We start from the raw sequence: 21,616 nt of genomic DNA, 5'->3' as shown, positions 1-21,616 counted from the left end.
ATCTCTGATGACATCCCGCTGACAGAACACGCGGCGCCCATTCACAGGGCCATCCCATAATAACTACATTTTGGGTAGTTGCTGTTTATGCAGTTTTCCAAAAGTGTCAGTCAGTGAGATCAGGGCTTGACCATAATAATGATTCTTGGCCCTGTATTTTCAATCACATTCACAACCTATGGGCTGGGTGACGTCATTAACAGGGTATCGCGGGTTCAGTGTGATGACGTCACGCTATTTTGCAACAACCCTGCCGGATGATGTCAAATGGTACAGTGTAACAATGACGTCCACTGACAAAGCAGTGTGGGGTAAAGAGTCGTGACGTCACCTCATATAGAACAGCAGAGGGAGATGGCGTCATAGAATATGTTGCAGGATTCAGGTGAGGCCGTGCAGCGTGATGACGTCACACCGCGATATCTAGTGCAGGGTACCATGGTCATGTATGATAGTGATAATGACGTGTGTGAGGGAAGGGGGGGGAGGAGGGCGCTGGTCACGTGCTGGGGGGCTTTTCTGTGATCTTCCAGAAAGAGAATGGCGAACCTGGCAGAGAGGGGGGCAGCGGCGGCCGGGCACCAGGTAAGACCCCCGGGGGAGGCGGGGGGTGGAGCAGGGGTCACCCGCTGAAGATGAGGAGGACGGTGCCTGATCCGGGAGGCTCCCATATGTTTATTATAGTAGGTCACGTGACGCTTTATATAACGCCAGGTGTGCGCCAGGCATCTGACTGTTCCCTATGTAAATGTCGCAGGGAGAGGGTGTGCACAATGGCATATATGTACATATGTGAATCAGCGTGTAGATGTATCCAAGCACAAGGACCCTGCAGGCGAGGGTGCGATCCTTGCAGGGGTCAGTTGATGGGCATATGCCCATGTACATCAGTAGTATCATACAGGATGATGTTGGAGCAATGTAACACAGCACAGGTCTACAGTATTGTGTGACCTGTTCTCAGGTTGAACACCATGTCCCTCCCACAGAGTAATCATGTGAAATGCGTGCGGGTAATGGCCTGTGACGTACAGTAGACCTCTGGCTGCTATGGCGTCCTGAAATCCTGTATGATCAGAGTTAATCATTGTGCTAATTGTTATAATGTACAGGAGTCAGCGTGAAAACCGGACGCAACACATGATATAGGTGTAGGATTGAGCGTAGGCGGGAGTGTTACTGAACCCCTGTAGTGGGTCACTCACTGCAAAGTGCCCAAAAATGGAAAGCCTTGGGCAGCTGATGGCCAGATCTTGTGACCCCAGAGGAGAACATAAAGAAAGATAGGTGATAATCAGTATGGCTGCCGTCACTGCTCCTACTGAGATTGTCCTCCAGAGTTACCTCCTTATTTGCGAATCTTAGATATATTGCTGGAAAGGGACAAAGCTCAAGGTTCATGGGCTTTGGTGCAAAAGTACAGTGTGCCCCCTCTCTCCCGCCGACCACTTATCTATATGGCTGCTGTCTACAACCCACCCATTTATCTGCATCGCTGCCAGTGTTCCCTCTAAACCTCTATGTCTTCCTGTCTGGTGGTCTGCGGCAGTAAAGGTGTTAGCGATAGCATCCACAGACCAAAGAAAGGGTTATTGCCAATATTCTCGGTGATCTAGGGTAATGAGGAGGTTAATGTGAGCATATCTGGTGATTTTGGACAGTGTGGGGGTTTATTCTGGTGTTGGTTGGTGTAGGGATTATTGCCAGTTTACCTGATGGTCTACGTCCAGTATTCCTGGTGGTCTAGGGCAATGAATTGGTTAGACTGTGCCATGGCAGAACATGTCACGCACATACACCAACTCAATGCAATTATACAACATCACTCATACAATAAATCGAAGACCCAGAGAGTGGAGGTAAGCCACGGCCTGTTTATTAAATACATTTTAGATAACTTCCATATAAATATAACCTTGAAATACCTTATAAAATTAACCCAAGAGTCCAGTAATAAACTCGGACTCAAACAATTAGCTGTTCATAGCACATAACTACCAATTCCATCCCTCAAATGGGACGACTAATTTTAAAATTACCCCACAGTGCCCGTGACTGATAATAATAAGCTAAAATATTATAATTTTTTTTTTATAAAATTTTTTCTCACTACGCTTTATTATTGATATTTTATTTTTCTCTTATTTTTTTTTTAAATATATATATAAAACTTAAGCCAAATAAACCTTAAACTTATCAAATGGGCGGGTGGGCGGGCGCAGGCAAACCTCTTCTTCTTACCCAGCTGACAGGTCTAAGGCGCAGAACCCCCTCAGACCCCGCAATTTATTCCCACAACCCCTACTCTCTCAGCCAATCATATGCTGTCGCCAGGGTCCAGGTAAACCTGCCCTGGCCCTGGCAACCCCGTAGGTCAGACCCTAAACCAATCACACCTATGTCACTGGGCGAACCTTGTCTGCGCAGTGACCATCATGAAAACAGCGGGAAAATCTTTTCCTGCTCTTACACTCCACCACCTAAGTTCACCCAGAGGTCAGGTGCATAATGGCAGTTCTGCCATGTATCCCCCTCCTTATAGTCCGGGGACTAACCAATATATCCACTTCTCCTGACCCCCTTTCCTGTTCCCATGCCACCATATGAACAGAGTGGCAGGTTGCACATTTCTCCTGCTGCTCCATTCATTCTCTATGGGACTGCCTGCAATAGCTGAAGTGCTTGGCAATCTCCAGCAGACCCCACTGATCAGATACTTATTCCCAGTCCTATGGATAAGGGGTTAAAGGGGTTATCCAATACTATAAACTGCCCCCCCCCCCAATGGCAGACGGGGACGAACCTCCCTAGCATCGCGGGTGACTCTAGGGAAGCTCATCCCTGTCACCTCCTGCCATTGGCTGCTCCCCCCCCCCCCGGTGAACAGGGAGAAGCGGCGGTGCGGGAACCAGGAGCGGCGCAGGGAGCGGGGTAAGTATATTCACTGTGAGGAGCCCGGCATATCGGGGGGCAGTTTATAGTATTGGATAACCCCTTTAAGTTAATATTTTGAAGCAGAAGGGAACGGTTAATTCTGTATACCTGAGGTCCAGGGGTTATTCGCCTCTCCAGGCTCCAGCGTGGCCAGGGCTGTAACCTTTTAGCTACGCAGTTCTCTCTATGATTGGACAGGGCGTTTCAAAAGCATTCTGCCCAGTTATTCAGGGATTAAGGGCAGCTGTTGAGGGGGCGATGGGCTCCCCTGGTTTAGAGGCTTTAACCATGGACGTTTGCTATTCAGCTGTCTGGGAAAGCTGGGTAACAACTTTTGCGGCGCTGTAATGTGGATATAGTGGTTGTTGTTCAACTTCCTGCAGTGATTGTACAGTATCATTCTCTGAATGGACAATACTATCGATCTAAATTGACATTTCCCTTACCAGTTCCTCTCTGTTCTTCACCACCCAACCACATCATGGCTATCAAAAGATAATGCACCTCCCTCATATAACCCCCCTCAGCTGCTGCAGAACCTCATAATACACATGTCAGCTGCTCTTATGAATCAGCCGATCTTATAACTACATTTTCTTGTGTTTATTTCTCGACAGAACTGCAAAAATGGTTGTGGGAGTGGGAAACCTGGCTGTGATGATCATGTGCCCGGTGCCTTCAAGGTGAGTTGTGTGCATTCAAGGGTCACTAGAGATCCAGTGACAAGTACCTGGCATACAGCCGACCACAGTGTAATTATATTACTATTATATTCAGTGATGTCAGTAACAGGGGGCGGGGCTGTGACAACCTCTCAGACATGATATAGAGGCTGGTTGTCAGCAGTAATAGATGGAATAGCTGTTACTGTAGTATAAGGTGTGTGGATCTCATGTCCGATCACAGTGTGATTATATTACTATTATATTCAGTGATGTCAGTAACAGGGGGCGGGGCTGTGACTACCTCTCAGACATGATATAGAGGCTGGTTGTCAGCAGTAATAGATGGAATAGCTGTTACTGTAGTATAAGGTGTGTGGATCTCATGTCCGATCACAGTGTAATTATATTACTATTATATTCAGTGATGTCAGTAACAGGGGGCGGGGCTGTGACAACCTCTCAGACATGACATAGAGGCTGGTTGTCAGCAGTAATAGATGGAATAGCTGTTACTGTAGTATAAGGTGTGTGGATCTCATGTCTGATCACAAAACACCCATCAATATTTCTGGGATTCGGTCCCAGATGCTTTGCCTAGTGCATCTCGTTGGAATGTTGCAGTGGGGTATGGGAGCCGAAGGCTTCCATACCCGCCGTTGAATCTTATAGGCCAGTGTTCCTTAACTCAGGTCCTCCCCACCTACCCCTCAGGAGTGGAGAATATCCCAGAGAATGAATATCTGTGGTAAATCCTGATGAGACACCAATGATATCACCTGCACAATACTAAGGAAATCCTGAAAACCTGAAAGGCAGGTGGGCCCTGAGGACTGGAGGTGAGTTGCTGTTGCCCGCATGAGCTGGCCGTGGGCATGAGCCCTTAGGACCCATTCACACATCCGCAATCTCGTTCCGCATTTTGTGGAACGGAATTGCGGACTCACTCATTTCTATGGGGCTGCACGATGTGCGGCCCGGCTCCGGAAATGCAGACCCGCACTTCTGGGTCCGCATTTCTGTACCCGAAAAAAATAGAACATGTTCTATTCTTGTCCGCAATAGCGGACAAGAATAGGCATATTCTATTAGTGCCGGCAATGTGCGGTCTGCAAAATGCAAGACGCACATTTCCGGTGTCTGTGTTTTGTGGATCTGCAAAACACACACGGATGTGTGAATGGACCCTTATAATATATAGGACCGCTGCACTCAAGTTAAGTAAATAGTTGTTTATTTATCCATCCAGAAAAAGAGGCTAAGGCCAACGTTTCGGTCTCATCCCGAGACCTTGTTCACGGCCTGGATGCAAGGAACGTCTGGTGCGGAGGATGGCTAGTGCCTGGTGACAGGTCCCCTTTACAATCCTGCAGAAATGGAAGCTTAAGCTCAGGAATGGAATCTCAAATGCCCTCATTTCTCTGTCTCAGATGACAATATACAGGAATAATTCCTACATGACCCCGTGTGACCCCCCCCCCCCCCCCCTTCTTCAATCCTCTGACAACATCTGGCAGGACCACACATTCCTCCTCTGGCTCACAATTTTTTTGGCTGGTCTGATTTTATCCTCCTCCCTCTCTGATCTTCCTGCCTCCCGCTTGGAAGATTAACAAGCCTCCTACCGGCAGGAAAGCGATTTCAGAGATTTTGCTTTATTTTCTTCATACAAAATGAGAAGCAACAAACTTTTCAGCTGATCATAAAACATTTTTTCCAGTGCCAGTTCTTCTAATCTCTTCTTCCTTGTTTAGTGACTTCCAAGAAGTAGCTGAGATCCAATCTGTATCCAGGCTTCAAAGAAATGCACAGGTCATGCTTTCTCCTTCCCTCGCCTCTCAATGAGGCGTCTCCTCATGTTTCCTCCAAGGCTGCACTGAATATCATTTTACACAATTCTCAGCGCTGCCTGGGATGCAAGAGCTAGACAGAAATCAGGCAGACACTAGAGTTCTGTGTCAAATTACCTTCTGAAAACCCAGAATCACACTGCTGGTATTAGACATGAAGCTGAGATTCCCACGTCAACCATGAGGAAAATGCTAATACTTGTACAGATGTTCTTCAGAGAAGATCTCTTGTTCTCTGTGTTCACCTGCGCCATGGATCTGTTTCACTTTTTTTAAGGGGCAATTGCAAGCTGAACCCTAAGATGTGTATTGTACACATGCAGTATTTTCTCCAGTTCAGCTGTGGAGCAGAGGAATAATAATGGATTGGGACTAGAAAAGTGTAGGCACCTTTGAACTTGTTGTTGGTGAAGACTCAAGACTCAAACACATGAGAAGACTAGAGGAAAACTAGTCATGTGGTCAACTGGCAGTGGCGGACTGGCCATAGACCTTACAGGGAAACTTCCAGATGGGCCGCTGCCCTCCCCTATGCCCCTGGCCAGGTACCTAATGAGCTCTCGGCTATAATTAATGCTGTGAGGATCAGGTACCCATGTATCTGGCCAGTGACCTCATACAGTGCTGCCCATAATTATTCATACGCCTGGGAAATTTTGACTTAAAGTTACTTTTATTCAACCAGCAAGTAATTTTTTGTCGGGAAATGACATAGGTGTCTCCCAAAAGATAATAAGACGATGTACAAGAGGCATTATTGTGGAAAAAAAACATTTCTCAGCTCTTATTTACATTTGAGCAAAAAGTGTCTAGTCCAAAATTATTCATTCTCTTCTCAATAATCAATAGAAAAGCCTTTATTGGCTATTACAGCAATCAAACGCTTCCTATAATTGCAGACCAGCTTTTTGCACGTCTCCACAGGTATTTTTGCCCATTCCTCTTTAGCAATGAGCTCCAAATCTTTCAGGTTGGAGGGTCTTCTTGCCATCACCCTGATCTTTAGCTCCCTCCACAGATTCTCAATTGGATTCAAGTCTGGACTCTGGCTGGGCCACTCCAAAACGTTATTGTTGTTGTCTGCTAACCATTTCTTCACCACTTTTGCTGTGTGTTTTGGGTCATTGTCTGCTGAAATGTCCACTGGTGCCCAAGGCCAAGTTTCTCTGCAGACTGCCTGATGTTGTCGTTGAGAATTCTCATGTATTGCTCTTTTTTCATGGAACCGTTTACTGTGATTAGGTTCCCTGGTCCATTGGTTGAAAAACCCCCCCAAAGCATTAGGTTCCCACCACCATGTTTGATAGTGGGGATGGTGTTCTTTGGGTTGAAGGATTCTCTTTTTTATTTATTTTTTACGCCAAATGAAGAAAACATCATTGTGACCAAACAATTCCATTTTTGTTTCATCTGAGCATAACACAGAAGACCAGAAGTCTTCTTCTTTGTCCAGATGAGCTTTTGCAAAGGCCAAGCGAACTTTTGTGTGCCTTATCTGGAGAAGTGGCGTCATCCTTGGTCTGCATCCGTGGAACCCAGCAGTGTGCAGTGTCTGTTGGATTGTCTGCCGTGAGACATTGCCACCAGCAGAGCCCAGATTCACCAGGATGGCCTTGGTGGTTATCCTTGGATTCTTTTTCACCTCTTGAACTATCCTCCTGGCCAGCACAGGTGTCACTTTTGCTTCCGACCACGTCCTCTGAGATTTTCCATACACATCTTGTATTTTTTGCTCAAATGTAAATAAAAGCTGAGAAATTTTTTTTTTTTTTCCACAATAATGCCTATTGTACATCGTCTTATTATCTTTTGGGAGACACCTATGTCATTTCCCGACAAAAAAATGACTTGCTGGTTGAATAAAAGTAACTTTAAGTCAAAATTTGCCAGGGGTATGAATAATTATGGGCAGCACTGTATGTCCTCCTGAATTCAACAGCTCTGACCAACATCTCACCTTTTAAGCTCCCTGCTCCATATCTTAGGCCTCCTGCACACGACAGTATTTTTTAACGTCCCGCAAAACGTGGTTCCGTTGTACCGTGATCCGTGCCCGTTTTTTCTTCTGTGGGTCTGCCGTGATTTTTGGAGGATCCACGGACATGAAAAATGAAAAAAAAAATCTAAGTCAAGTTTGCCATTGAAATGATAGGAAAAAACGGACACGGATCACAGACACGGATGCCAATCTTGTGTGCATCCGTGATTTTCACGGACCCATTGACTTGAATGGGTCCGTGAACCGTTGGCCGTGAAAAAAATAGGACAGGTCATATTTTTTTCACGGCCAGGAAACACGGATCACGGACGCGGCTGCCAAACGGTGCAGTTTCCGATTTTTCCACGGACCCATTGAAAGTCAATGGGACCGCAGAAAAACACGTTAAACGGGACAACGGCCACGGGTGCACACAACGGTCGTGTGCAGGAGGCCTTAATCAGAGAGAGCTGGAGGAGGAGAACAGAATATGGCAGCTATTGATTGCCTCCACAAAGGGACAGCTTTTGGGGCAATATATTGTGCTGCACTGTGGTATATGGTTCTGATGGGATGGTGTTTTGCGCTATGGTATTGCTGATCCCGCCTATGTATGTTGCCCCACCTCCTGTCAGTTTGAACCCCCATACAACATAGGGCCAACTTTAGGATTTTTTTTCCAGGGCTATTTTATAGGGTTATTCTCATCTCCGACAATGTGGGCATATCGCTAGGATATGCCCCCATTGTCTGATAGGTGCGGATCCCACCGCTGAGACACGCACCTATATTGAAAACGAAGCCCTGAAAGTGGTGGAGGGCCCACTGCGCATGCACAGCCGCCCTCCATTCATTTTCTATAGGGCTGCTGATTTTTGTCGGGCCAATAGAAGTAAATGGGAGCGGTGGACGGTCATGCGTGGTGCTCTCCCAGACCAGAGTCCTTCAGCCACCACCTTGCAGGTCTCCGCTCCCAATATAGGTGCGGGTTCTAGCAACTACTGGTATAAGACAATGGGGGCATATCCTAGCGATATGCCCCCATTGTCTTAGATGAGACAACCCCTTTAAGTTTCAAGTCTGCCCCAGAAGACAACACTGGAAGAGCCAATCATGGTTTAAAAAAACTCTATAGTTTATACTATGTTCTGAATAGTATACCTCCATGATACTGATTGCTTATTATTTCTTTTTCAATGGTATACATCTCTGATACTTTATGGTTATCATTTACCCTTTGCCTGCCAAGGACATATGCCATCTGTCCTTTTTGGGAGGCACTTCACTAGCTGTAGTCACAATCCAGCCTGAGCTAGAGCAGGTTGAGGTAGAAATACACCTGGGAAAGCAGAGCAGCAATGGTTTCCCATAACTGGAGGCATGCAGGGAGTGGAAATACTTGCTCTTTGTCTCTTTTTTTCCAAAAAGAAGTGAGAAGATGAGCACTTGCTGACCACGCTACATCTAATTAGACGGTTTATTAACTCCAAAACCTAGACATTTATACAGTAAGCATCTAGATCACAATGCGAAATAAGTCGAACCAGAGTTCATATAGGGAGATGAACACAAAAACGCTCGTTCCTGATCATAGCCCCATGTAAGTATGCTCAGTGATTGCCCGACATATTAGCAAACATTTGTGTGTCTGTGACTGAATCTTTTACGTTTGTCGGCAGCACATCTTCGCGTGTAAACAGGAGATGTACCGTACCGGCAACAATGTCATTCTATGAGGAGCAACTGATTTGCAATAATGTTCGTCTATTCAAACGCCACTTCACCCCCCAGGATAATTGCCCTGCAAAAATAAAAGTAGAAATGAATGCCAATTATCCTTCTATATCAGGGATCAGCAACCTTCGGCACTCCAGATGTGATGAAACTACAACTTCCAGCATGCACACTTGCTTGGCTATTCTCAGAACTCCCATAGAAGTGAACGGAGCATGCTGGGGGTTGTAGTTTCACCGAAGGTTGCTGACCCCTATTCTATATCATCGATCAGTGTGTGTCCGGATTTATCTGCCCTAGTAAAAGGAACCTTACAGTTTTTGCACAGAACTTTTTGTTTGAGTCATAATGGGTCAACCTCAGGACACAGTTTTGTTGCAAAATTGGATTTTTGAGCAATTTTATGCACAGATTTTTTTCTATGGGTAGGCCTGTCTCATTTATCATTTTCTACTCCAAGGGAGCTGGTGTAGATTTAAGGCTGTTGTAGGCCGGCGGTGGATGCACCTAAGTTATATAAAGGCCAGCTCCTCTACGTAACGTAGACGCAGGGTTATTAAGGCTGGCGTCTAAGACGCTGGTGTTGATAAATGACCCCATTTATATCTGTACTTGCACTTTATTTTGCCACAAATGTATATCAATTAAACTTTCATGCAGTATCGCCTGAAGGTTCATGTGTGTGAAGGGTTGAGTGACATTTTAATAAGGAGCCAGGTGTCTGTACATGTCAAAAGTATGAAAATTGTCAGGCGTAGCAGAGATGCAAAATGTCCAAACTCTCTGGCATGGAGAGGGTTAAAGGGGAGTTCCAAAAATGTATCTTATACACACTGTCTAAAGGGAGTTTCTGAAAATAATGCTTGAAGGGGTACTGTACTTTGTTTTAACTGATGATCTATCCTCTGGATAGATCATCAGCTTCTGATCGGCGGGGTCCGACACCCGGGACCCCCGCCCGATCAGCTGTTTGAGAAGGCAGCGGCGCTCCAGTAGCGCACCGCCCTTCTCACTGTTCACCCGGTGCGGTAGAAAATGGTGTAACCCCCCCCCCCCCTTCCCTCCTGAAACAATAATTTTTTAGCCATATATTATGGGGGCTATGGTGGTGCTACTGCCATAGGGGGCATCCGTTATCTCAGCAGACCCCCCCTAGCAGTCAGAGCCTGGTCTCGGGAGGGGCACTTCCAGATTATTTTCTGTCCGCCGCCACAAAACAATGGTGCTTATAGAACAGACTACACAGTGTAGAGGTATACTGTATATTGTGTGGCACAGTGTAGGCTATATGTGTATAACAAACATATTTCACATGAAAACTTACAGTTACTTGGCTTGGCCCTTGGGGATCTCGGACACCACTTCAACACTTTGGCTGGGGGGCTCGGTGGAGCTGATGTTGTGTTTTATCCTAAAGAGAGAGATTTCATAATAAGGATTTGGAGAAAGGGCAGAGCAGGGAGAGGCTGGTGCTGCTACTAGGGGGTCATACCATGGGGGAGTAATAAAGCCCACCATAATGCCCCCCCCCTCCCCAGTAGAAATAAGTCTCCTTATAATGTGCAAAAAATACCTCCTTGTAATGCCCCCAGTTGAGCTAATGTCCTCATAGTGCCTCCATAATGTCCCAGTATAAAATACCCCTATATAGTGCCCCCAGTAAATTCCCCCATAGTGCTCCTCTTCCTGCTAGTACGCCCCATAATGTACCAGTATAAAATGCCCCATATATAGTTCCCCAGTAGATGCCCTCAGTGTCCAGCCTCTGATAGGCTGCCGGCCTAGTGTCTCCCATAATGCCCCCCAATAATGTTCCAGTAAGTGTCCCCATAGATGCCCCCCCATCATGTGCCAGTATCAAGTGCCTCTCCCCCCCCCCCATGTCCCAGTATCATAGTGCCATCTCCCCCCCCCCAAAAAAAGTGCCAGTATCAAGTGCCTCTCTCCCCCATGTGCCAGTATCTGTCATGGAACCATGAACCAGACGTACAACAGAGATGAGTGGAAATAAGAAGGCTTTATTGGAAATCAAGCCGTAGCAAAAGTCCAAATGGATGGCTAAACCGAAGCAGGGTCTTGCGTAGACAGAGGTCAGGAACCAGGAGGGTGGTCAGACGAAGCCAGGATCAGGAACCAACGGGGTAGTCAGACGAAGCCAGGATCAGGAACCAACGGGGTAGTCAGACGAAGCCAGGATCAGGAACCAACGGGGTAGTCAGACGAGGCCAGGATCAGGAACCAGAAGCAGCAGCAGTCTTAGAAGCATGTGAACACAGGAGGACCAAGCAAGGAACTGAAGCCACAGACCTTCTATATATATGAGCTAGGCATCCAGCTCCTCCCAGTGGGAAGGAGGAGCCGCAGGGTGGGAGGCTACAGAAACCCAGAAACCAAGATGGCCGCCAGCACATGTCAAACGAAGGAGAACAGTGAGAAGGTAAGACCATGACAGTACCTCCCCCTCAAGGGCCCCTCCTCCGCGGAGTAAGGAACGGTTTCAAAGGGAAGCGTGCGTGGAAGGCTCGGAGCAACGCAGGAGCATGGACATCTGCGGAGGGAACCCAGGAACGCTCCTCTGGACCATAACCACGCCAATGGACCAAAAACTGCAACCGACCGCGGACCAGGCGTGAGTCCAGGATATTGCTCACCTCATATTCCTCACGATTGCCCACTTGGACCGGACGGGGCCGAGGAACCGAGGAAGTGAAACGATTACACACCAATGGCTTCAACAGGGAGACATGAAACACGTTGGAGATCCGCATGCCAGGAGGAAGCGCAAGGGCATAGGCTACCGGGTTTACCCTGTGAAGCACTCGGAAGGGACCAACAAAGCGAGGCGCCAGCTTGGGAGTGGGCACTCGAAGGTTGAGGTTGCGGGTGGACAACCATACACGGTCTCCGACCTGGTAGGAAGGAGCGGGCGCTCGTCTGCGATTAGCCTGGAGTCTCTGGCGTTGCGCAGAGACCTCAAGGGACCTCTGGATCTGTACCCAAGAAGTACGTAGGACGGAAAGGTGATCCTCCACAGCCGGAGTATCCTGGGGAGAGAATACCTCCGGTAACACGGCAGGTTGGAACCCATAATTGGCCATGAAGGGAGACGTCCCAGAGGAAGAGTTCACCGCCGTGTTCCTGGCAAACTCAGCCCAAGGCAGGAGGTCAACCCAATTGTCTTGGTGATCGGAGACATAGCAACGAAGGAATTGCTCCAAGGCCTGATTGGATCGTTCTGCGGCCCCATTGGACTGAGGGTGGTAGGCCGAGGAGAAAGAGAGATGAATCCCCAACTGGGAGCAAAAGGCGCGCCAGAACCTGGACACAAACTGACTCCCCCGATCCGACACAATCTCCTTGGGCAAACCGTGCAACCGGAAGACCTCCCTGGCAAAAATCGAGGCCAACTCTTGTGCAGAGGGTAACTTCTTGAGAGGAACACAGTGGCACATTTTGGAAAACCGATCCACAATCATGAGAATGACCGTATGGCCTCGGGATGCAGGGAGGTCCACAATGAAATCCATCCCCAGGTGTGACCATGGACGCTCCCCGGTGGCTATGGGTTGCAAAAGGCCCAACGGAAGGTGCCGAGGGGACTTACTCTGGGCACAAACGGAGCATGCCGCTACATATGCGGCGATGTCGGAACGTAGAGAAGGCCACCAGAACAGACGTGAAACCGCCCAGGACAGCTGATTCTTCCCAGGGTGCCCCGCAGCCTTGGAGTTATGGTAGGTTCGCAACAACCGAGTGCGCAACTCCTCAGGCACAAAACATCTGCCGTTGGGTCTCCCAGAGGGAGCACCAGATTGAGCCGCCAAAATCTGCTCACCCAGAGGAGAGGTCAGGCTGGTGCGAATAGCGGCCAGGATCTGATTCGGGGGTATGACCGTAGTCGGAATCGACTCCTCCCCGGACAGCTCGGAGTACTGCCGTGATAAGGCATCCGCTCTGATGTTCTTGGAGCCGGGTAGGTAGGAGACCACGTAATTAAAACGTGACAAGAACAGAGCCCATCTGGCCTGACGTGGTGTCAATCTCTTGGCCTCAGAGAGGTAGGTCAGATTCTTGTGGTCCGTCAGGATGAGAACCGGAACCACCGAGCCCTCGAGCAAGTGCCTCCATTCTTTAAGGGCCTGCACGATGGCCAATAACTCCCTGTCACCAATCTGATAGTTGCACTCCGCGGAAGACAGTTTCCGGGAGTAAAACCCACAAGGAAGCAGAGGACCCTCTGGTGTTCTACGCTGAGACAGGAGGGCGCCTACTCCCGTCTCAGACGCGTCCACCTCGAGGACAAAAGGCAACCCAGGGTTGGGATGCGACAGAATCGGAGCCGACACAAAGGCGGACTTTAGAGCCTCAAAAGCTCGGATGGCCTAGAGCGGCCAGACCTGAGGATTACTGCCCTTCCTGGTCAGATCCGTGAGAGGCTTGGCTAGCATGGAAAAGTCCCTGATGAACTTCCGATAATAATTGGCGAAGCCCAAAAAGCGCTGCAGGGCACGAAGCCCACTGGGCTGGGGCCACTGTAAGACAGCCGAAACCTTCTCAGGATCCATGGAGAACCCCTCAGCGGAAATGATGTAACCTAAGAAGGTTACCTGGGATCGGTGAAATTCGCATTTCTCAAGCTTACCGAACAGCTTGTTCTCTCGTAAGCGTTGCAACACTCGTCTGACATCCAGAATGTGGGCCTCCATGGATGCAGAATATACCAAGATGTCATCCAAATAGACCACCACACACTGCTGCAACAGGTCACGGAAAACATCGTTGATGAATTCCTGGAAGACTGCGGGCGCATTGCACAACCCAAAGGGCATAACCAAGGATTCATAATGACCGGTCCTGGTGTTAAACGCGGTCTTCCACTCATCGCCCGCCTTTATCCTTACCAGGTTATATGCCGCCCTCAGGTCGAGTTTGGTAAAGACCGTGGCCCCTTTGAGGCGATCGAACAGCTCGGAAATCAAGGGTATCGGGTAAGCGTTCTTGATCGTGATGCGATTGAGACCCCTGTAATCGATGCAAGGCCTCAACTCGTTGCCCTTCTTTTTCACAAAGAAAAATCCAGCCCCTGCCGGGGACGAGGATTTGCGAATGTGTCCGCGTGAAAGCGCCTCCCTCACGTACTCCTCCATGGCCTCATTCTCCGCTACTGACAGTGGATAGACTTTGCCACGAGGAGGAACGGCACCGGATTGTAACTCTATGGCACAATCGTATGGGCGGTGCGGAGGTAGGGCAACCGCGCGCACCTTATCGAATACATCCCGGTACTCTTCGTATTCAGGAGGCAACAGAGAGTCCGAGGAAGTACACAGCAACTTGACAGGCCCATGGATGCAACTAGCCCCACACTGCGGTGACCACGAGAGGATCTCGACCGATCTCCAATCGAAAGTCGGATTATGCTTCTGGAGCCAGGGGTACCCCAAGACCACCGAGTAGTGTGGAGACGAAATAACCTGGAGACAGACCGACTCTCTGTGAACGGCACCAATGGCTATCCCCACTGGAAGGGTCTCATGAGTCACGTGTGGCGGCAGAAGGGGTCTGCCGTCTATCGCCTCAAGAGCCAGTGGGGAACCTCGAGGCTGCAGAGGAATGGAATTGGCGGCAACGAACACTCTATCAATGAACAAACCACCAGCACCAGAGTCCACCAACGCCTGGGTCGTCACCGAGCCCCCGACCCAGGAGAGGACAACCGTGATCAGTGGTTTGTCAACACGGGAAACCGGGGACGAGGAGACTCCACCCAAGATCTGCCCCCGACAGGACCTCAGGTGCGAGCGTTCTCCCGGACGGTTCGGACATGCCAACCGAAAATGCCCACCGAGACCACAGTACATGCATCGGCCCTCGCGTCTCCGGAGTACCCTCTCCCCCTCAGACAGGCGAGCAAACCCCCGCTGCATGGGTTCACCCCCAGACAAGTCATCCCCAGGAGGCGTGGGAGGAGAGGGAGGCACGGGTGGGACAGCAAACGTAGGCGCCAATCTGTTAGGAGACCTCCGCAGGCTCTCCTTAAAGGAAGGTCTCTCCCTGAGTCTGGTGTCAATCAAAATCAGGAAAGAAATAAGAGACTCGAGCTCCACTGGTAGGTCCTTAGCTGCAACCTCATCCTTCAAGGCATCCGAGAGACCATGAGAGAAAGCAGCGACCAGAGCCTCATTATTCCAGCCCACCTCTGCTGCCAGGGTACGAAACTCAATGGCGTATTCAGCTACGGATCGTGAACCCTGTCTGATGGACATAAGGAGCTTCGCAGCAGAGGCAGCACGAGCCGGCACATCGAATACCTTCCGAAGAGAAGCAACAAAACCGGAAAACTCGGCAACCACCGGATTGTTGTTCTCCCATAAAGGGCTGGCCCAGGCCAAGGCCTTGTCCGAGAGCAGCGAGATCAAGAAGCCCACCTTTGATCTCTCAGTAGGAAAGGCATGTGGCAGCAACTCGAAATAAATGCCCACCTGGTTAAGGAAACCTCGGCACTGAGTTGGCTCTCCCCCAAAGCGCTGTGGAAGGGGGGCAGAACCGGTCATACCCCGAAACACCGCAGGCGCAGCAACAGGTGTCGGGGTAGACTCTGGCGCAACAACCGGAGCGGCAGTAGGAGCGGGCCCAGGAGCGACAACCGACCCATCGGCAACGGAAGCTAAATGAGCCGTGCGTTCAAGCAGGGTTTGCAACGCCACAGCGAACCGACCCAACAGGTGATCCTGCTGATCAAGTCTGGCAACCAGCGTAGGTAGTGAGGATGGCCCTGTACCGTCAGAATTCATGGCTTGGTCCTAATGTCATGGAACCATGAACCAGACGTACAACAGAGATGAGTGGAAATAAGAAGGCTTTATTGGAAATCAAGCCGTAGCAAAAGTCCAAACGGATGGCTAAACCGAAGCAGGGTCTTGCGTAGACAGAGGTCAGGAACCAGGAGGGTGGTCAGACGAAGCCAGGATCAGGAACCAACGGGGTAGTCAGACGAAGCCAGGATCAGGAACCAACGGGGTAGTCAGACGAAGCCAGGATCAGGAACCAACGGGGTAGTCAGACGAGGCCAGGATCAGGAACCAGAAGCAGCAGCAGTCTTAGAAGCATGTGAACACAGGAGGACCAAGCAAGGAACTGAAGCCACAGACCTTCTATATAGATGAGCTAGGCATCCAGCTCCTCCCAGTGGGAAGGAGCCGCCGCAGGGTGGGAGGCTACAGAAACCAAGATGGCCGCCAGCACATGTCAAACAAAGGAGAACAGTGAGAAGGTAAGACCATGACAGTATCATAGTGCCATCTCCCCCCCAATGTGCCAGTATCATAGTGCCACCCCCCCAAAATAAAGTGCCAGTATCAAATGCCTCTCTCCTTCCCACCCCCCCATGTGCCAGTATCATAGTGCCAAACCCCCCCCATGTCCCAGTATCATAGTGCCATCTCTCCCCCCAAAAAAGTGCCAGTATCAAGTGCCTCTCTCCTTCCCACCCCCCATGTGCCAGTATCATAGTGCCAAACCCCCCCATGTGGCAGTATCAGGTGCCAACCCCCCTCCCCCCCATTTGCCAGTATCAGGTGCCTCTCTCCTCCCCCCCATGTGCCAGTATCATAGTGCCAACCCCCCCATGTGCCAGTATCAGGTGCCAACTCCCCTCCCCCCATGTGCCAGTATCAAGTACCTTCCACTCCCCCCATGTGCCAGTATCAAGTGCCTTCCGCTCCCCCCATGGCAGTAACAGTTGGGTATAAAAAAATAAAAAAAACACACTTCATGTCAGCGATGCGATGCTGCCTCTTCCGGCCTGTATGTCCATATATGGAGTCAGTGCTTGTGTATTCTAATTTAGCCTGTATTTCAGAAAAGTTTCTGCTGGGATTCAAACCCATGACCTTCTGTATCAGAGGCAAAGCACTTACCCACACAGCCATAAGAGCTGCCTTGCCACTGACTGAAAAAATATGAGACTTCTACTGTTATAGCTGACTAAGTATACATCTATACACATGACAGCTGCCCCAACACACCCAGCACTGCTATATCTCTATATGACAGCTGTCCCAGCACACTCAGCACTGCTATATCTCTATATATGATGTACACTTAGCCAGCTATAACAGTAAAAGTCTCATATGTTTTCCAGTGAGTGGTAATGCAGCTCTTATGGCTGTGTGGGTGAGAGCTTTGCATCCCAGACACATCCTCTCCTGAGGATGGCAAATGAGAAGTGTGCAAGTTGCTGGCTGGCCCTGCTGGTGTCACCTGGTGCGGGCTGCACCCCCCTTGCAATGCCTCAAGTGCCTCTTGCTCCCCCCAGTAACAGTTTGGTATTAAAAAAAAAAAAAAAAAACACTTCTACTTCCCTTCATGTCAGTGATGCGATGCAGCCTCTTCTGGCCTGTATGTCCATATATGGAGAGGGCGGGGCTAAGCTCTGTTCACTTGATACTAGTTGTGACGTCAGTGGGCTGGTGGTAAACAGTGAGAAGGCTGTGGTGCTACTGGAGTGCCGCTGCCTTCTCAAACAGCTGATCGGCGAGGGGCCTGGGTGTCGGAACCCCACCGATCAGAAGCTGATGAAAACAAAGTGCAGAACCGCTGTACGGATGAAAAGTTCTTCAGTATTTTTTTGTGGACCCATTGACTTCAAAGGGTCCATGGTCTGCATTTTGTAGACCTATTCTATCATTTTGCGGAAAGGATATACTGATGCGGAAAGCACATGGCTGATCCGAATACTTTCCACATCCATATGTCTGTTGCACAGGAGGATAGAACATGTCTTGTACTTGGCCGCAAAATGCGGACCACAAGTCGATTGAAGTCAATGGGTCCTTAAAAATGCGTATCGCACAAGGATTGCATCCGTATTTTGCGGATCTGCGATTTGTGGACTGCAAAACGGATACAATCAAGTGGGCGAGGCCTTAGACAGTGCTCTGTGAGCTAAGTATAGTAGCATCTTGCTGCACAGATCTCTCTGCTCATTTACTACAATGTATCAATGTCGCTGTACAGAATATTGTCCAGACGAGATACAACTGTATCCACTCAGGGCTCTTTCACACTTGCGTTCTTTTCTTCCGGCATAGAGTTCCGTCGTCGGGGCTCTATGCCGGAAGAATCCTGATCAGGATTATCCTAATGCATTCTGAATGGAGTGAAATCCGTTCAGGATGCATCAGGATGTCTTCAGTTCCGGAACGGAACATTTTTTGACTGGAGAAAATACCGCAGCATGCTGCGCTTTTTGCTCCGGCCAAAAATCCTGAAGACTTGCCGCAAGGCCGGATCCGGAATTAATGCCCATTGAAAGGCATTGATCCGGATCCGGCCTTAAGCTAAACGTCGTTTCGGCGCATTGCCGGATCCGACGTTTAGCGTTTTCTGAATGGTTACCATGGCTGCCGGGACGCTAAAGTCCTGGCAGCCATGGTAAAGTGTAGCGGGGAGCAGGGAAGCAGCTTACTTACCGTCCGTGCAGCTCCCGGGGCGCTCCAGAGTGACGTCAGGGCGACCCAAGCGTATGGATCACGTGATCGCATGGCACGTCATCCATGCGCATGGGGCGCTCTGACGTCACTCTGGAGCGCCCCGGGAGCCACGCGGACTGTAAGTATACCGCTCCCCCGCTCCCCACTACTACTATGGCAACCAGGACTTTAATAGCGTCCTGGGTGCCATAGTAACACTGAACGCATTTTGAAGACGGATCCGTCTTCAAATGCTTTCAGTACACTTGCGTTTTTCCGGATCCGGCGTGTAATTCCGGCAAGTGGAGTACACGCCGGATCCGGACAACGCAAGTGTGAAAGAGGCCTAAGGCTACTTTCACACTGGCGTTTACTGCTGGATCCCTACTAGAGTGTACATCTGTGTGCTGCCGGAAGTCCGCCCGGCCAAATAGCGCTGCTGGTAGAGGGTCATGTGACCAGGCGAATCACTTCCATGTGATGTCCATTCAAATACACTGCACCTGTCCTCTCTGTTGGGAGACTGAGTGATGTGCCTGGTCACATGACCCTCCATCAGCAGACATTTTGTGGACAGGGCATACCTGTGGACAGCACAAAAGACTTGGCAAATAAGGGATCATACCTTATGAAATATAGAAAAAGGTATATAATTTCAACAAAGACTATATTAGTAAGTGACGCATAATCATCTCACAAGCACATTAGTCAGTACTAGCCAGAAAGTGGCCAACCCCTTTAAATTCTCCAGGGTTTTACGTTGTAAACACATTACCAGCTCAAAGGATACAAAGCGAATCAAAATCCCCAAATTCTGATTTCACGGGTGTAAATCTACAAAGAGCCTGTTGTTCGGCGATCAGGTTCAAACCCGAAAACAAAGAAGGGACACCTAAAACTCAGTGTTATCCTATTACTAATGTAATACCCAATATTACAATGCAGCAGCACAGAACAGATTATATGTGCTCACCGGTAATCACATTTACAGGTCACTGCTCAGGAATAAACACTGGGGGGAGTGGGGCTCATGTATGGAAAGTCAGTGCCAAAGCAATGCGTGGTTCAGTTGTCACTTCCCTTCCCCCACTCAGCTCTGTGACGTTCATTAATGAGCTCCTGCTTGGCGTATGCAGCAATACAGATTCTGCTTATATCGCTGCATGGCAGATTTTTCCAGGCCAACTATTTTCCCACACCTGGATATGTGACAGCTTTATGATGAATGAGTACCAATGTCATATTGCTAGGATATGCTATGACCATACGGTTGGTGGGGGTCTGACCTATGGGATCCTCATTGATCGCACAAACGGAAGGACTGAAGTCACTTCAACCTTCGCCCTGCATAACAGTGCTCCACTATACACATTGTGGAGTGTACTGCAACACATCTCTGGGACCTGCACCTATTTCTAGAATGGGGCCCCTAAAGTGAACGAGGGTGCACCGCGCAAGTGCATCCGCCCTCTATCCACTTCTATAGGTGTGCCAAAAATAGCAGAGCACTAGCTTGATAATTTCCAGAACTCCCATAGAGGTGGAGGGAGAGGTGGACGCGCTTGTGCGGTGTACTCTCCCTTCACTTCTAAGAGAGTACTGGAAATAGCCAAGCGTACTACCTCGGCTCTTTTATGAACATGAAAATATGAAATAAATATTTATCCTATATTTTATATCTTTGCACTTTTCAGGCCTGGTGATCGTTTGTCTTCTACTAAGGGCCACCAGTGTAATATTGTGGAGTTTTCCTTTAAGAGCCTATCCTTAGTGATAATATAATGACTATGGGGTATACATTTCTGTGTAATGTCAGTATTGAATTGATGCTGATTTTACCCCTCCTCAGTGCAGAGCGCTTCTCGCTGTATCAGCTCTTTATCACTATTTGTATTCCAGGAAGTCGTTTTTGCTGGCTTCTCCAAGGTCACTTCCCTTATGTGACCTTGTGCTGCATTTTTTCTTCTTCCATCAGTTCAGGGTTACACCGAGCCCTCATGTGACTTTATACTGTAGTAAAGGAGGGGGCAGAGTGTTATTTTTTCATCCGGAGATACATCAACCTTCTTCTTATATAATATTGTCATTATACCTCTGAGTACATATCCGGGCAGTTGTCTCACAACACAACGTACCTTTGGCGAATACCGTAACTTGCAGCCCCACCTGACGTCAACTACGTCGAGCTCACGTGGCACGCTATTGTCACTGGTTACCAAGATGTGACGTTACGCCCTTCCTGAGAGTACGTAAGGTCAGCTTGGCACAGTTTACACAGACACCTCCTGTCCATGCAGGCACAGGGAGGCACGAGGAGTAAGAGAGGGTAGTCCACACTACCTCTGGCGTAACTCCACACTCGCTCACAACCCTGACAAGCTGAGAGGGCCTTTTCACTTCCCCAGTGAAACAGCGCCCGGTAGACTGCCACCAGTTCCTTGTTAGATATAAGCCCAGTCCGCTAGCAGGATTATATCGGGTCGAGAACCATCCCTAGGTAGCTTATAACTATGCTGAAACGCGGATGTGGGGATTCGTGATCGAGATACAAGAACAGTGCAAGATTAAATTATATATTTAATTGCCTTAAAGGTGTACTAGACATAACACAATATACACACACAGAATATATTGTCACGGGTAACGGGGAAGGGGAAAACACCAGATACATACAAGATAAATAGACAACAGTCTAGGCCTCAAAAGCTATGGAAGTGGGATGGTGACCTCCTAGTAATCCCTAGGCCTTTGCCTAACTCCTGCCAGTATGAGCATATCCTGATGGTGGAAATTCTCATACGCCGGATACCTATGCCCTTCTAAAACTGACGAGCCCTAGGATAGGTAGCAGGAGAGGAGACGGCTGGTTCCTTCGCAGATTAAGAAACCTGCATCTCCCTGAGGCCTAGAACCAAAACACACCAGAGAACAACAAACAGAACAGGCAACATGTACTTAGCTTTGAGATGAATGGAGAAGCAGGCA

The 21,616-nt window shown here is 49.0% G+C and overlaps 1 protein-coding gene across 2 annotated transcripts in view; it reads left to right on the top strand.

The window, feature by feature from the left end:
• Positions 1-21,616, top strand: part of LOC122928457 (branched-chain-amino-acid aminotransferase, cytosolic-like) — a 107,309-nt gene that overhangs the window by 44,930 nt on the left and 40,763 nt on the right. The window contains exons 1-2 of one of the 2 annotated variants that reach the window (XM_044281308.1): positions 501-585; positions 3,552-3,617. In XM_044281308.1, the coding sequence (XP_044137243.1) occupies positions 541-585; positions 3,552-3,617 (111 nt within the window). In that variant the 5' untranslated portion in view covers positions 501-540. Of the gene's footprint in view, positions 1-500; positions 586-3,551; positions 3,618-21,616 lie in introns of those variants that run through there. The other variant, XM_044281309.1, reaches the window with a different exon arrangement.

Source organism: Bufo gargarizans, chromosome 2, assembly GCF_014858855.1.
Source record: "Bufo gargarizans isolate SCDJY-AF-19 chromosome 2, ASM1485885v1, whole genome shotgun sequence".
Taxonomy (NCBI): Eukaryota; Metazoa; Chordata; class Amphibia; order Anura; family Bufonidae; genus Bufo; species Bufo gargarizans.
This window is presented reverse-complemented; position numbering and strand designations above follow the sequence as displayed.